We start from the raw sequence: 14,239 nt of genomic DNA, 5'->3' as shown, positions 1-14,239 counted from the left end.
ACTCCAGCTCCCTACATCTAACATGTAAGACAACAAGCACCACCTCCCAATGCCTTGAAACAGGAAAGCAAACTAGCTCTTACTTATGCTTACAGTAAAAATCCTCCCTATTTGTAGTGATCAGTTACAGAAAGAACTAACATTGAAGTGTGTTTTCTATGTTTAGTAAAATGCATGTTAACCCTTTGGGCTGGATTTCCCAACCCAAAACAAGAACAACTGTATGGGCATGTATGGGACTTGCCCCAGGTGGCTGCAAGGGGGAAAAATGGGCTTCAATCCCCTGCTCAATCTACCCATATCACCAGTCTGTGCACAGGCTATGGAGAAAGCATACACCCACTGAATATTACTCTTCACCTACACCAGTGCCTACAAGGAGTGGGTACAGCTTCAACTACACTCCCTTCAATGTGCTGACCAGCATGAAAGGAGAAAGAACTTACTACTGGATGGGGCCATCAGAAGATTATTTCCCCCATGGAGCAAGAGAGGAATCAGGGAAGGAACTATGTGACTGTGCTGCTCGTATGGCACAGCAGCAGCATGCTGCCCCTTACTCAGGGGGAGACATAAAAACTTAGTCTTAGCCTGTGTGGTCCCAGTTAGTATGACAGATGTGTATGTGTGCAGGCAACTGTTTAATACTGGCCAAAAAGGTAATTTCCAATGTGTTTTATTTAATGTTAAATTCTTCTTGATGTATGCATTTATGTATGCCCTGGATATTAATCCATTTTAAAAAATAAACTAGAGGAAAAACAAACAAACAGAAAAAATAATGATTATTACGCACAGCAGCTTGTGAAGGTGATGAGGAAGATGGTGTTAAGATACCAATAAGCCCTGAGGTAAGAGAGAGCCTCCTGCCCTCTGCTATGGTGGGTTCCTTGAAAAACTCCATTTTGGATGACTTAGGAGCACTGGAGTAAGACTTGCTGAGTAACTTGTGATTCTTCAGTCCATCTAATTCTTCCATTCTAAGATTACTGGAATAAGACCTGCTTAAAAGTTTGTGAGGCTTCAAGGTGCTATTGTGCTCACATCGAGGATCCCCAGAACACGATCTGCTTAGGAGTTTTTGGGGCTTTAGAGTGATGTATTCTTCTTGTTTGACAGTTGCAGCGCAAGAACGATTCAACAGTTTGTGTGATTTAATAGCCATTGTCTGCTCAGCCCTGGGATCACTAGACAATGAATGGCCAAAAGTTCTGTGAGACTTTGTGGCACACACATCCTCAGCCTTAACTGTGCTAGAACAAGTCCTTCGCAGCAGCTTGTGAGTTTTGGAGATGCCATCTTGTTCAGATTTCAGTTTTGATTTGTTTTTACCACAGCCAGGTGGAGGATAACTTGGCGACCTTAAAAATAAATAAGGGGAAAACCTAGTACAGGAACAATAAAAAACTCCATGAAACAATAAACAAGCAACTTTACATATAAACACATAAACAAGGTATTTTTAAAAAATATCTGTTTAACGCAGAAGAAAGAGTGACATTTATGGATTATGCAAATTTATATACAGATTTAATTCCTAAAAGTATATAATAAGTAGTATGTATATCTGTGTATCTGACTAGCTATAGACATAGGCCATGATTTAAAAAAAAATAGGTGCCTAAATTTCGGCTCCTAAATTAATAATCAGGTCATTTACTTAGGCACCTATTTTTGAGAATCATGGCCATATTTTTCACATGGAGCAATGGACTTCTTCATTCAAAAGGGTAAATCTACTTTTCTTGCACAATTGTTTTGGCATGCTAATTTCTAGACACCACAAGCCAGAGGAGTTCTGCATGCAGACCAATTGCAGGACATAATAGGCTCTTAGAATTTTAACTGCTGCAGAAGCTTGTATCCAGTCACTCATATTTATCACAACTGAAACAATTCTTAAAAAAACAAAACAAAACAAAAAAACAAACAACCCCTCCCCCCCAAATAATCTGATTATTTTGTGGAAGACAATTTGGCTTAATTCTCTTCTCACTTCAAGTGGTTTTACTTCGGTGTACTCCTGATTGGCAGCAGTGTAATGTAAGAGATTAATCAGGCCTAATACACGTATCAAGAAAACAAAGAATCAACGCACAAATGAAGCAACATTCATATGATCTGGTTCGTTTTTTCCAATATTTAAAATTAGTTTGCCTAGTACTAAGAGAGCTAGTATAAGGCAAAATTAAATCTTCCTGAATCTTTTTTCCATCCTCATACCAAAGTGAAACCTTTTTGGTTTGCTCAAAAAGCAGAGAAATGAAATCCCAAGGGAAAACATCCCTTTAACAGGCTGGCAGTGTTTACCCATACTGTTAGCAAATGGTGATCCTGCTGGAAAATGTTCAGTGAAATATGCTGACTCACACTTGTAAATGATTCATTACCATACATGGATATAAGGGAGATGGGAGTGGTACTCTAACAAAGAAAGGAGGTTTCAGAGTAGCAGCCGTGTTAGTCTGTATTCGCAAAAAGAAAAGGAGTACTTGTGGCACCTTAGAGACTAACAAATTTATTAGAGCATAAGCTTTCGTGAGCTACAGCTCACTTCATCGGATGCATTTGGTGGAAAAAACAGAGGAGAGATTTATATACACACACAGAGATCATGAAACAATGGGTTTATCATACACACTGTAAGGAGAGTGATCACTTAAGATAAGCCATCACCAGCAGCAGGGGGGAGAAAGGAGGAAAACCTTTCATGGTGACAAGCAAGGTAGGCTAATTCCAGCAGTTAACAAGAATATCAGAGGAACAGTGGGGGGGTGGGGGAGGGAGAAATACCATGGGGAAATAGTTTTATTTTGTGTAATGACTCATCCATTCCCAGTCTCTATTCAAGCCTAAGTTAATTGTATCCAGTTTGCAAATTAATTCCAATTCAGCAGTCTCTCGTTGGAGTCTGTTTTTGAAGCTTTTTTTGTTGAAGGATAGCCACTCTTAGGTCTGTAATCGAGTGACCAGAGAGATTGAAGTGTTCTGCAACTGGTTTTTGAATGTTATAATTCTTGATGTCTGATTTGTGCCCATTCATTCTTTTACGTAGAGACTGTCCAGTTTGGCCAATGTACATGGCAGAGGGGCATTGCTGGCACATGATGGCATATATCACATTGGTAAATGCGCAGGTGAACGAGCCTCTGATAGTGTGGCTGCTGTGATTAGGCCCTATGATGGTGTCCCCTGAATAGATATGTGGACAGAGTTGGCAAAGGGCTTTGTTGCAAGGATAGGTTCCTGGGTTAGTGGTTCTGTTGTGTGGTGTGTGGTTGCTGGTGAGTATTTGCTTCAGATTGGGGGGCTGTCTGTAAGCAAGGACTGGCCTGTCTCCCAAGATCTGTGAGAGTGATGGGTCGTCCTTCAGGATAGGTTGTAGATCCTTGATGATGCGTTGGAGAGGTTTTAGTTGGGGGCTGAAGGGGATGGCTAGTGGCGTTCTGTTATTTTCTTTGTTGGGCCTGTCCTGTAGTAGGTGACTTCTGGGTACTCTTCTGGCTCAGTCAATCTGTTTCTTCACTTCAGCAGGTGGGTATTGTAGTCGTAGGAATGCATGATAGAGATCTTGTAGGTGTTTGTCTCTGTCTGAGGGGTTGGAGCAAATGCGGTTATATCGTAGAGCTTGGCTGTAGACAATGGATCGAGTGGTATGATCTGGATGAAAGCTAGAGGCATGTAGGTAGGAATAGCGGTCAGTAGGTTTCCGATATAGGGTGGTGTTTACGTGACCATCGCTTATTAGCACCGTAGTGTCCAGGAAGTGGATCTCTTGTGTGGACTGGTCCAGGCTGAGGTTGATGGTGGGATGGATGATTTCAACAATTTCCATCCCACCATCAACCTCAGCCTGGACCAGTCCACACAAGAGATCCACTTCCTGGACACTACGGTGCTAATAAGCGATGGTCACGTAAACACCACCCTATATCGGAGACCTACTGACCGCTATTCCTACCTACATGCCTCTAGCTTTCATCCAGATCATACCACTCGATCCATTGTCTACAGCCAAGCTCTACGATATAACCGCATTTGCTCCAACCCCTCAGACAGAGACAAACACCTACAAGATCTCTATCATGCATTCCTACAACTACAATACCCATCTGCTGAAGAGAAGAAACAGACAGCCCCCCAATCTGAAGCAAATACTCACCAGCAACCACACACCATACAACAGAACCACTAACCCAGGAACCTATCCTTGCAACAAAGCCCGTTGCCAACTCTGTCCACATATCTATTCAGGGGATACCATCATAGGGCCTAATCACATCAGCCACACTATCAGAGGCTCGTTCACCTGCGCATCTACCAATGTGATATATGCCATCATGTGCCAGCAATGCCCCTCTGCCATGTACATTGGCCAAACTGGACAGTCTCTACGTAAAAGAATGAATGGACACAAATCAGACGTCAAGAATTATAACATTCAAAAACCAGTTGGAGAACACTTCAATCTCTCTGGTCACTCGATTACAGACCTAAGAGTGGCTATCCTCAACAAAAAAGCTTCAAAAACAGACTCCAACGAGAGACTGCTGAATTGGAATTAATTTGCAAACTGGATACAATTAACTTAGGCTTGAATAGAGACTGGGAATGGATGAGTCATTACACAAAGTAAAACTATTTCCCCATGGTATTTCTCCCCTCCACCTCACCCCCCACTGTTCCTCTGATATTCTTGTTAACTGCTGGAATTAGCCTACCTTGCTTGTCACCATGAAAGGTTTTCCTCCTTTCCCCCCCCTGCTGCTGGTGATGGCTTATCTTAAGTGATCACTCTCCTTACAGTGTGTATGATAAGCCCATTGTTTCATGTTCTCTGTGTGTGTATATAAATCTCTCCTCTGTTTTTTCCACCAAATGCATCCGATGAAGTGAGCTGTAGCTCACGAAAGCTTATGCTCTAATAAATTTGTTAGTCTCTAAGGTGCCACAAGTACTCCTTTTCTTTTAAAGAAAGGAGGCTTAGCGTATGGGCTAAACAGTCTTTGGAGAGGAATTTTAGTTGCAGCCGAGTCTAGGGGAGAAAGATTGGGTTGGCTTTTGTATTCACTTTGTGAATAAAATCAAACCCCAGGAAGAGTGTGTGTGTGTGTGTTTTGACATGCTACAACCTGTGTGAATGTTTGGTACAAAGTGCGAAAGCCTCTGGCTCACGATTCCATCTTCCTCTTTTATTTCCTGTAAATATAAATACCCCTTGACACCTCTGTATGGATACAGTATCCAACCCATCGCCAATCTGGGTCTGTTGTACCACTCACTGTTACATGTGAAACTTAGAATACAAGAAATTCATCAAGCAACAGAGATGCTCAAAGGATCACCCAAAGCCAAAGAGGGGGTGATCAGCCAACCTCTCAAAATTAGAAAAAAGTGCTACATCAGGTGAACTACACCCCGAAAGACACATAGGCACTTAAGCACATGAATAACTTTACTCATGGTAGTATGAACTCAGTGGGATTCAAAAGAATTATTCACATGAGGAAAGTTATTCATGTGTATACATACCTCCAGGATTGGGCCTTTCAAGTCCTGGTGACTGATTTTCAGAGGTGCTGAGCATGCATGCCTCCAAATAAAGTCAATAGGAGGTATCACTGCTCAGCACCTCTGAAAATCAGGCCCCTTACCCCTATAAATATCATACACATTTTTTGCTGAAAGTGAAAAAAAATACAATTACGAAAAGAAAACTTGGACAGCAATAAAACTAGCAGGATACTATGGCTAAGGGTACGTTTATGTCATGGAGGTTGTCATAAATATAAAGGGAAGGGTAACCACCTTTCTGTATATAGTGCTATAAAATCCCTCCTGGCCAGAGGCAACATCCTGTTACTTGTACAGGGTTAAAAAGCTCAGCTAACCTGCCTGGCACCTGACCCAAAGGACCAATAAGGGAACAAGATACTTTCAAATCTTGGGGGGAGGGAGGGGAAAGGCTTTTGTTTGTGCTCATTGTTTACGAGTTTGTTCTCTTTTGGGACTGAGAGAGGCCAGACAGAAATCCATCTTCTCCAACCCATCCTAATCCAAGTCTCCAATATTGAACCAGTATAGGTAAGCCAGGCAAGGCGGATTAGTTTATCTTTTGTTTTATGTGAATTTTCTCTGTGTTAAGAGGGAGGTTTATTCCTATTATTTCTGTAACTTTAAGATTTTGCCCAGAGGACGATTCTCTGTGTTTTGAATCTGATTACCCTGTAAAGTATTTTCCATTCTGATTTTACAGAGGTGATTCTTTTACCTTTTCTTTAATTAAAATTCTTCCTTTAAGAACCTGATTGATTTTTCATTGTTCTTAAGATCCAAGAGTTTGGGTCTGTGTTCACCTGTGCAAATTGGTGAGGATTATTATCAAGCCTTCCCCAGGAAAGGGCTTGGGGGGATATTTTGCGGAAAGACGTCTCCAAGTCGTCTCTTTTCCTGTTCTTTGTTTAAAACACTTGGTGGTGGCAGCATACTGTTCAAGGCCAAGGCAAAGTTTGGGGATGTTTTTAACCGAAGCTGGTAAGAATAAGCTTAGGGGGTCTTTCATGCGGGTTCCCACATCTGTACCCTAGAGTTCACATCTGTACCCCCCCTAGAGTGGGGAAGGAACCCTGACAGAGGTCATGGAATCCGACTTCTAGAGACTTCCCTGACATTCTCTGCTTCAGCCCTAGGGACTGCCAGACTCAGCCAGCGGTCCTGACAGGGTTCCAGCGACAGGCAACAACAGCCACAGGGAGCCCCCTGCAAAGTTCCAGTGACTGGTGACAGACTCCTGAGGGGGCCCTCCACAGAGTTCCAGTGACGTGTGTGTGTGGGGAGGGGTGACAACTCGGGCAAGTGGCTGGGATGTCCCATTTTCTCTTTGGCAAAGATGCTCACCCTGCAGCTCCCAGCCACTGTGGGCAGAGGGGGAACCCCACAGCTCCCCGCCACCAGAAACCATGGAGCTGCAGCAGCAAAAGTCACAGACAGGTCACGCCTTCCCTGAATTTTTGTTGTTTATTGCCTGTGACATGTCCGTGACTTTTACTAAAGATAACCATGACAAAATTTTAGCCTTAACTATGGCTAATAAAATAACAGTCTGCCTACTAAACTAATAATAGCACACACAGCCAAGTTTAACAGTATAAAATGAGTGATTTCCAGTACTAGATGAGTCAGGGTCTTTTAGAGTGTAGGACATGAAAACGCTCCCCCCTGGAATAATCTTAGCAACTGCTGTAGTTCCTAGTTAGTTCTTGAAATCATAAAAGGTGAGGGCACAAGACCAAAGAGGTAAGGTATAAACAGAATACTTCTCTTTGGAGAAAAGTCAATATTTCTGCTAAACTGCTAAATCTTGTTAAGTATGCTGTGGAATCTGAACAGCATATGATAATAAAAGCATTTTGCCTGGTATTACCTGCGCAATGTAGAAAAGATGTGCAGAGGGGATTTCACCTTTTTCTCAGACACTTTCTTATTGTGCGTACAATTTGATTTTTCTTTGCCATTTTTCCACTGCTGTGTAACAAATGTCTGCATTATTCTGTAAAGGAGGAAAAGACAATCATAGCCAAGTCACAGTAATTGTAAAGCTTACAACTGTACGTTCACCATTTAAAGCCATGTAGTGGCCTCATTCTAAATGAAGAACTTGAGAGTCACATGGGTGGATTGAGGCCAGTACTTCTTTAAAAAATGACAATGTTATTGATAAAAGCCATATAAGTATACATCATACACATATCAAAGATGAAAGATGTAAAAGTATCTTTGTCATAAAAATGCAGAAACTGTGAGAGCGTTTAGATTTGAGATGTATGGGTGGTACTGTTAAAGTAGATGGTAGCGTTGGCTTAACTGACTATTTCATTGATTTTCAAAAGGTGAAGATCTTCTTGCCCTCAAACGTGATGAGGGATCATGAGACCTGTGGCTATTCAAAAATTGTGACTTAACTGTATAGTTATGTAGATGTACAATCACAGGTCTCCCCCCCCTGCTTGACAAAATGTATTACACAAAAATGCATTGTGTATGCCTCTTGTAAAGGCTATCTAATGTACAACTCACCGGTACTATAAGGAATTAAATGTAGTATTAGGAACTGATTACTTTTTTCTTAATTTCAAATTACTGCACAGATTTTTAATAATGTTAATTAACCTACAAGGTTATTAAAACACTGTGCTGATTATTTCTGATTGATTCTTTAAACCTACTAGTGAAAGATTTCTTTATGGAAGCAAACTGACTTTTTTTTTTTTTTAAAAGGTGTAGATGTTTAGGGTACGTCTACACAGCAAAAAAATCCCCACAGCAGCTACTCTAAGAGACCAGGTCAACTGACTTGTGCTTGTTCTTCAGGGCTAAAAATAACTGTGTAGCTGTTGGGAGTCAGAGCCCTAGGCTCTGAAACCTGGCGGGGGGCCTCCCAGTCCAGGGCTCCATCCCGAGCCTGAACGTCTATGCTGCTATTTTTAGCCCTGCAGTGCAAGCCCCACGAACTAAGTCAGTTGACGTGGGCTATGAGCCTGCAGAGTTGTTTTTTGCTGTGTTGACGTACCCTTAAACTTACATTCTTGTCATTTTATTAATAGCAATTATTCATATTAATTATTAATTAATCTCAATAATGAGAATTTGCAAAAAGATGCATCGTCAGAATTTTAACTAAACTGAACTAAGTCTTGACCTGGCTACATGAAACTGCTAAATCTTTTCAGCTACCCTGCCTTACTGACCTCAGAAAATCAGTGCCAAAGTAGTTATTATTAGTGTTTGTGGTAGAACCTCAAGGTCACCTTCACAGATAGGCCCCATTGTGCTAGGCATTGTACATAACAGGTTGCCTGCTCAGAGCTTAAAATCTAAATTTCCATATGAAATAAAACATAATCTAGATTGTACTTAGTGCCATGAGTGCAGAGGACTGCACTAGATAACCTCCTGAGATCCTTTCCAGTCCTACGATTCTGTGATTCTTAGCTGCATCCTCTTTGATTTCACAGACTTTAGACAGTACAGTTTATAAAACTGCAGTAAAGGGAAAGGGAAACATTTACAGGGATTACCTGTTATTTGTCACCACTGTCAAAACAATTTGAAAGGGTGGGGGGTGAACTTTTTAACTGAAAAAGCAGTCAGGAGCCATTTGGCCCAAAGAGAACTACAACCCATCTGTTAAATGTTTCGTGACCCAACACAAGAGCTAACATAAGATGATTATAACAACAATGCATTAAGCAAGATCGTTTTAAATTTCTTCCAGAACTTACTTTTTCAGCTGATGTCCCAACCCAAATCTTTCCTTAGTAGATATCTGAAATACATCCACGGTGGGTACTGCAGAAAATGTGATATTGGTGGTATGTGTAAATAGGATTGCCATGCTAGAACAGGGTATCACAGAGACCTACTTATTCTATTAGTGTTTTGATATTTACAGGCCATATTCTGTGCTAATTTATACTTGGGAAACACCATGGAAACAATGGTGAGGGCAGTACTGTTGTCTGAGCCAGTACGGAACCTGAACACATGAGCAAGAACCAGCCAGCCAAGCACCTGAGTACCACTTCAGAGTATTGGCCCACCCTGTTCAGCAACCCAACTCCAGCCATGGCCATCTCATTTTCAAGTGAACTGTCCTAGTCTTTTAAATCTCTTTTTGCAGGGAGCATTACCTTCCCTCACCTTCAAAAGACTTACTGAATTACTTACTCATTTAATCTCTTTTTGGTGCGGAAGTGGAGGTTCCATTACTTGCCCTCTATTCTTTAAAAGCCCTTTGAGACTTTGGACCAAATTCTGCCTTCAATTACACTGTGTAAATGCAAAGTGACCTCACTGAAATCAACAATGTTTCCCTGTTTTCACAACAGGCTGACTGAGGGTAGAATTAGGGTCTTCCCGAAAGAGGACTTGCCTTAGCTCCTTTAGTATCTCATCAGCATCACACCATATTTTCTGGAGCAAAGTGTTTCCTCTCTGAGAGGCCTTCCTACCCAATGCTCATTCCAGATCTTTTTAAAAATGTAGGAAATCTGGAATATTTTTGCTGCAGAAGGTAATTCTGCTCGGAAGAAAAAACCTTTTCTGTATGAAAATTTAATTTATTCAAGTTTCCCTGAACCATTATAGGATAATTGAATTAGCCCATTCTGTCAGCATGCAGAGACAGTCAAGCTCTACTCAGGCATTTTTCTGTTCCCTGTCTCTATCTCTTAGAATATAAAGAAAACCTACCAATTTAATTTATCTGTAGGGTTTCTTTTTTGAAGGCATTTCAGGAAAAGATCCATAGTGCTTATCATCTGACTGCATCATGTATGAATCCCAATAGCCAATGAACTTTCATCAAGGAAGCTCAGACATCGTCATTCATGTGATAGGATACAGACTTCATACCATTCCCACCATCAGTACGTCCATATTTATTGGCTCAGATCATTGAAAACATAAGACATGGAGGCTGGAAACAAGTTTCCACTTCTAGTATTACCAAAATCCTTTTGTAACATTTAATAGATTGAAGTGGCAGATGGCACCAAGCACTTACTGAAGAAATCTCAATTCTTTGAGGAAGACCAGCATATATTACAATCACTGATGTGGTCCAAACAAGTGCATTTCATTATTATAAGAAAAGAAACGAAACGAAATGAAACAAAAAGAAAAGCACTATAAATGATTACACTGAAAAAAAGAGATCCTAAAGATTTGGCTCACTATTTGAAGTTAACTTTTATCAGAATTAAATCATGATTTTTAAGCATATGTTATTCTGACCTTTTTTTTTTTTTTTTAATAAAAAGACAATTAAAATACCAGTTCTAATCTGAAATGCCACTGTTTGCCAGGTGCTCTTTAGAATGATTGTTTCATTTGCAAATAATTCAAAACATATCTTCCGTCTCCCTCAAATATTCTTTCTTTCAAAGAAACATCAGTTGATTTTTTTATCCTTTTGTGCAGTGCTATTATTTAAATGCTGTTTAATCTTTCTGAGACAAACTGGTTGGATTTTCAAAGGAGATGGATAATGTGATTAGCAGTAACAATGTATTTAGATTTATAAATTCTAAAGTGTAACTAAATCTCATATTTCAGAGCATAAGATGATTGCCTTATTGCCTAAAGGGTTTAGGAGCCTTTTTTCACACAATTAGCATGGGATGTGCTGCATTTCAGAATTGCCATGGTGCATTTCACTTCCTTTTAAACATCAGGTAATGGACACTGCCAGAAGCAGGATACTAGACCTGATGGCAGTGGAGCTGAAACAATTTGTATAGTGAGGGTGCTGTGCAGCAGTACCCCCAGCATCCCTAATTCTAGCACCTATGCCTGATAGACCAGTGATATCGTTTAGTAAGGAAAAGCCATTGCTTCCATTCCTAATATTGTTTCTAGTACTGATCATAGTACAGATAAATGAATTCTTGAAAAATATCTATTTCTGTCCATAAACTATACTCTACTGAATGGGTTTTGTTTTGTATTTTAATATATATATATATATATTCATCTTAAACAGTTAAAGTTGGCAAAATTATATGCAAGTGAAAACAGGCTCTTATAATGGCATGTGTTGGGCAACCTTGCACATATAAATATATTCATTTTTTCCATCTAGTCCCTAAACAGGAACCTAAAGGTATCTTATCAATATAAAAAATTCCATGCTACTCATAAAAAATGGAAAAGAACACATTGGTAGTAATCTGTCTAGGTACTAAATAAGAACAGAAGTTTCAAAACATTTGTATTCTGTATAACACATCTGAAACAGCAGCCAGACATATTTTGCCTCTCTTTGAGCATATGGTACATCTGTTTCTTCCATCAGTGAATGGCAGACACAAAAGGAAAGATATACGTATCATAAGGTAATAAGTTATTACTCAGAACAGTGTTTCATGGGGAAAGGTTGAGGAGAGAGAGTGAGTTCCTTCATATATTAATATGTGAGATTGATCTCATTGTTCTTTTTTACTGAAAATCACTGGCAGAAACAGCAACTGCACCATACTCATAAGATCAATAATGGCAAGGCACCTGTCTTTTGCCTTGATCTTGCAATTGACTGCATAAGGCTCCAGGGAGCTTCTGTACAAAGTTAGCTGCAGGATGAGGTCTATAAGTCCTGTTTTAGCCTTGCCAAAAGTGCAGAAGTTTTATTGTCGCTTTTGGTCTTGTTAGAACATATCCAGCTGGATAAGGATTTGCAAAGTTTAGTCTCTGTTGCTGAGTGTATTAGAATTTTGATTTCATATTGGAGTTGGCTAACAATAATAAATGTTAACATAAAGTTACAATAGCTATTTGCAATAAATAAACACATGAACGTTTATAAAAATATATTAAAATAGTAAGATGTAGTGAAACAAGACACTAAGCCAAGCACAAATAAGATACTGATATAATGAACAGAACATAGCTTGCAGAAAGCAGCAGCAGACAATGGACTCCCTAGAAATGGATTACTAGGGTATTTTTCCAGACAGATCACGACCGAAAAAATATCTTCATCGTTCAGGGGCAGAATTATCTCACATAGATCTGAACTGAGAGGCAGGATTGGAAGCCTAAGTAGGTGTCAATAGCAGTTCACATAAAAGTGTTGTACTGTAACTCCTTCATGTGGATACTATGGGCACGAATATGAAGATCCGAGTCTGCACTAATGTAGTCCTCCTCTTTGAAGAGGTGCAAACCCAAGACTTTTTACATTCACACTCACAATGTCCACATAGGGGACTTATAGCGCAGCACTTTGGTGTGTACTGCTATCAACACCCTTTTAGTCCAAACTGCAGGGCAGTAGACATACCCTTAGTTTTGATTGTGCAAACGCTTACGCAGGGGCTTAACTTGAAGTCAATAGGACCACTCATGATAGTAAAGTTAAACATGTGCAGATATATTTTCAGGATTGGGGCTTTAGCAATGAACATGTATATCAGCTACTCTCTACATGACTCACAACTACGACATCATACACGGCACAGGAAAAATGCAAATGAGACTAACCTGGACCATTTAAGTACTGTGTAAGAGAACAGTGCAATCGCACTATTATAGGTTCTGTGCGGATTACATCCCAAGCCACAGCAATCTCTTCCTGATTCCAGAGAAAAAGAAAAACAACACAAATCATTAGCCATCCTCAGGAACTGTTTATGTTTTGTCAGTCAATCCTTGTGCTGGTGAAATATTCAATGAAATGTAGTCATCTAAGCTATTATTTTCATCTGTTTGCGCACTCCTGGGCTATGCTCCATCCACTAGGAGATACCGGCTCAAGGGGAGAGCAAAAAGAGTGAACAGGGTGGGAAATACAACTGGTCCCACAGTAGAGGGCTAGAAGAAACCAGATGGCATATTGTCCCTTCCCTTGAGACTAAAGAAATCCTATTACAGGAGAGTCAGGTATTCATGAGGTTTCAGGGGCAGACAGAATCATCCTGTGTACCACATTTATCTGGGGAAATTATATCAGTTCAGATGCTGTTCCTAGAGTCATTAACTTCCACTCTTGTAAAGGGAGGTTATTGAACAGATGTGATGGCAAAATGAGAAAATAACAGCAAGAGAAAGAGAAGGTTACTCAACTTGTACGGTAACTGCGGTTCTTTGAGATGTGTGTCTGTGAGGGTACTCCACTTCAGGTGTCGGTGCGTCCCAGAACCATCAATGGGAGATTTATGGTAGAAGTGTCCACATGGGTCGCGCATGCACAACAGGCATCTTGCGGTGTTGTTGGTGCCATGTCTAGCATGTGCGCGACCTGAGCCATTCAGTTCCTTCTCTACCGCAGAGTCCTAATGGTGAACTCCGAAGTAGAGGGGAGGAGGGTGGGTAGTGGAGCACCCACAGGGACACATATCTCAAAAAACCTCAGTTACTGCATAAGGTGAGTAATCTTCTCTTCTTCTTCGAGTGCTGTCCCTGTGGGTGCTCCACTTCAGGTGACTGTAGAGAAGTGCCCTCAGAAGGCAGGAGGGACTTCGGGTTCATTTGAGTCACAGAGGTAACTATGGTTAGAGACACAGTTGGTTAGAGCCAACTATGGCATCAGCCCTAGAGTCTTGAGTGATAGCATAGTGCTCAGTAAATGTGTGGACAGAGGCCCAAGGGGCCGCCCTGCAAATCTCTAATATCAGAGCATTGTTTAGGAATGCTACAAAGAATCATGTGGAATGCACTGTGATGTGTGTAGGATGGTCCAAGT

At 40.6% G+C, this 14,239-nt stretch overlaps 1 protein-coding gene across 1 annotated transcript in view; it reads right to left on the bottom strand.

Annotated features, from left to right (window-relative positions):
• Nucleotides 1-14,239, bottom strand: part of PARP8 (poly(ADP-ribose) polymerase family member 8) — a 172,145-nt gene that overhangs the window by 50,271 nt on the left and 107,635 nt on the right. Inside the window, 4 exon segments of the mRNA XM_043515040.1 lie at nucleotides 797-1,361; nucleotides 7,424-7,549; nucleotides 9,282-9,348; nucleotides 13,039-13,129. Of these exon segments, the coding sequence (XP_043370975.1) occupies nucleotides 797-1,361; nucleotides 7,424-7,549; nucleotides 9,282-9,348; nucleotides 13,039-13,129 (849 nt within the window).

This window comes from Dermochelys coriacea, chromosome 5 (assembly GCF_009764565.3).
Source record: "Dermochelys coriacea isolate rDerCor1 chromosome 5, rDerCor1.pri.v4, whole genome shotgun sequence".
Taxonomy (NCBI): domain Eukaryota; kingdom Metazoa; phylum Chordata; order Testudines; family Dermochelyidae; genus Dermochelys; species Dermochelys coriacea.
The sequence above is the reverse complement of the archived record's forward strand: the minus strand, read 5'-3'. Positions and strand labels throughout refer to the sequence as shown.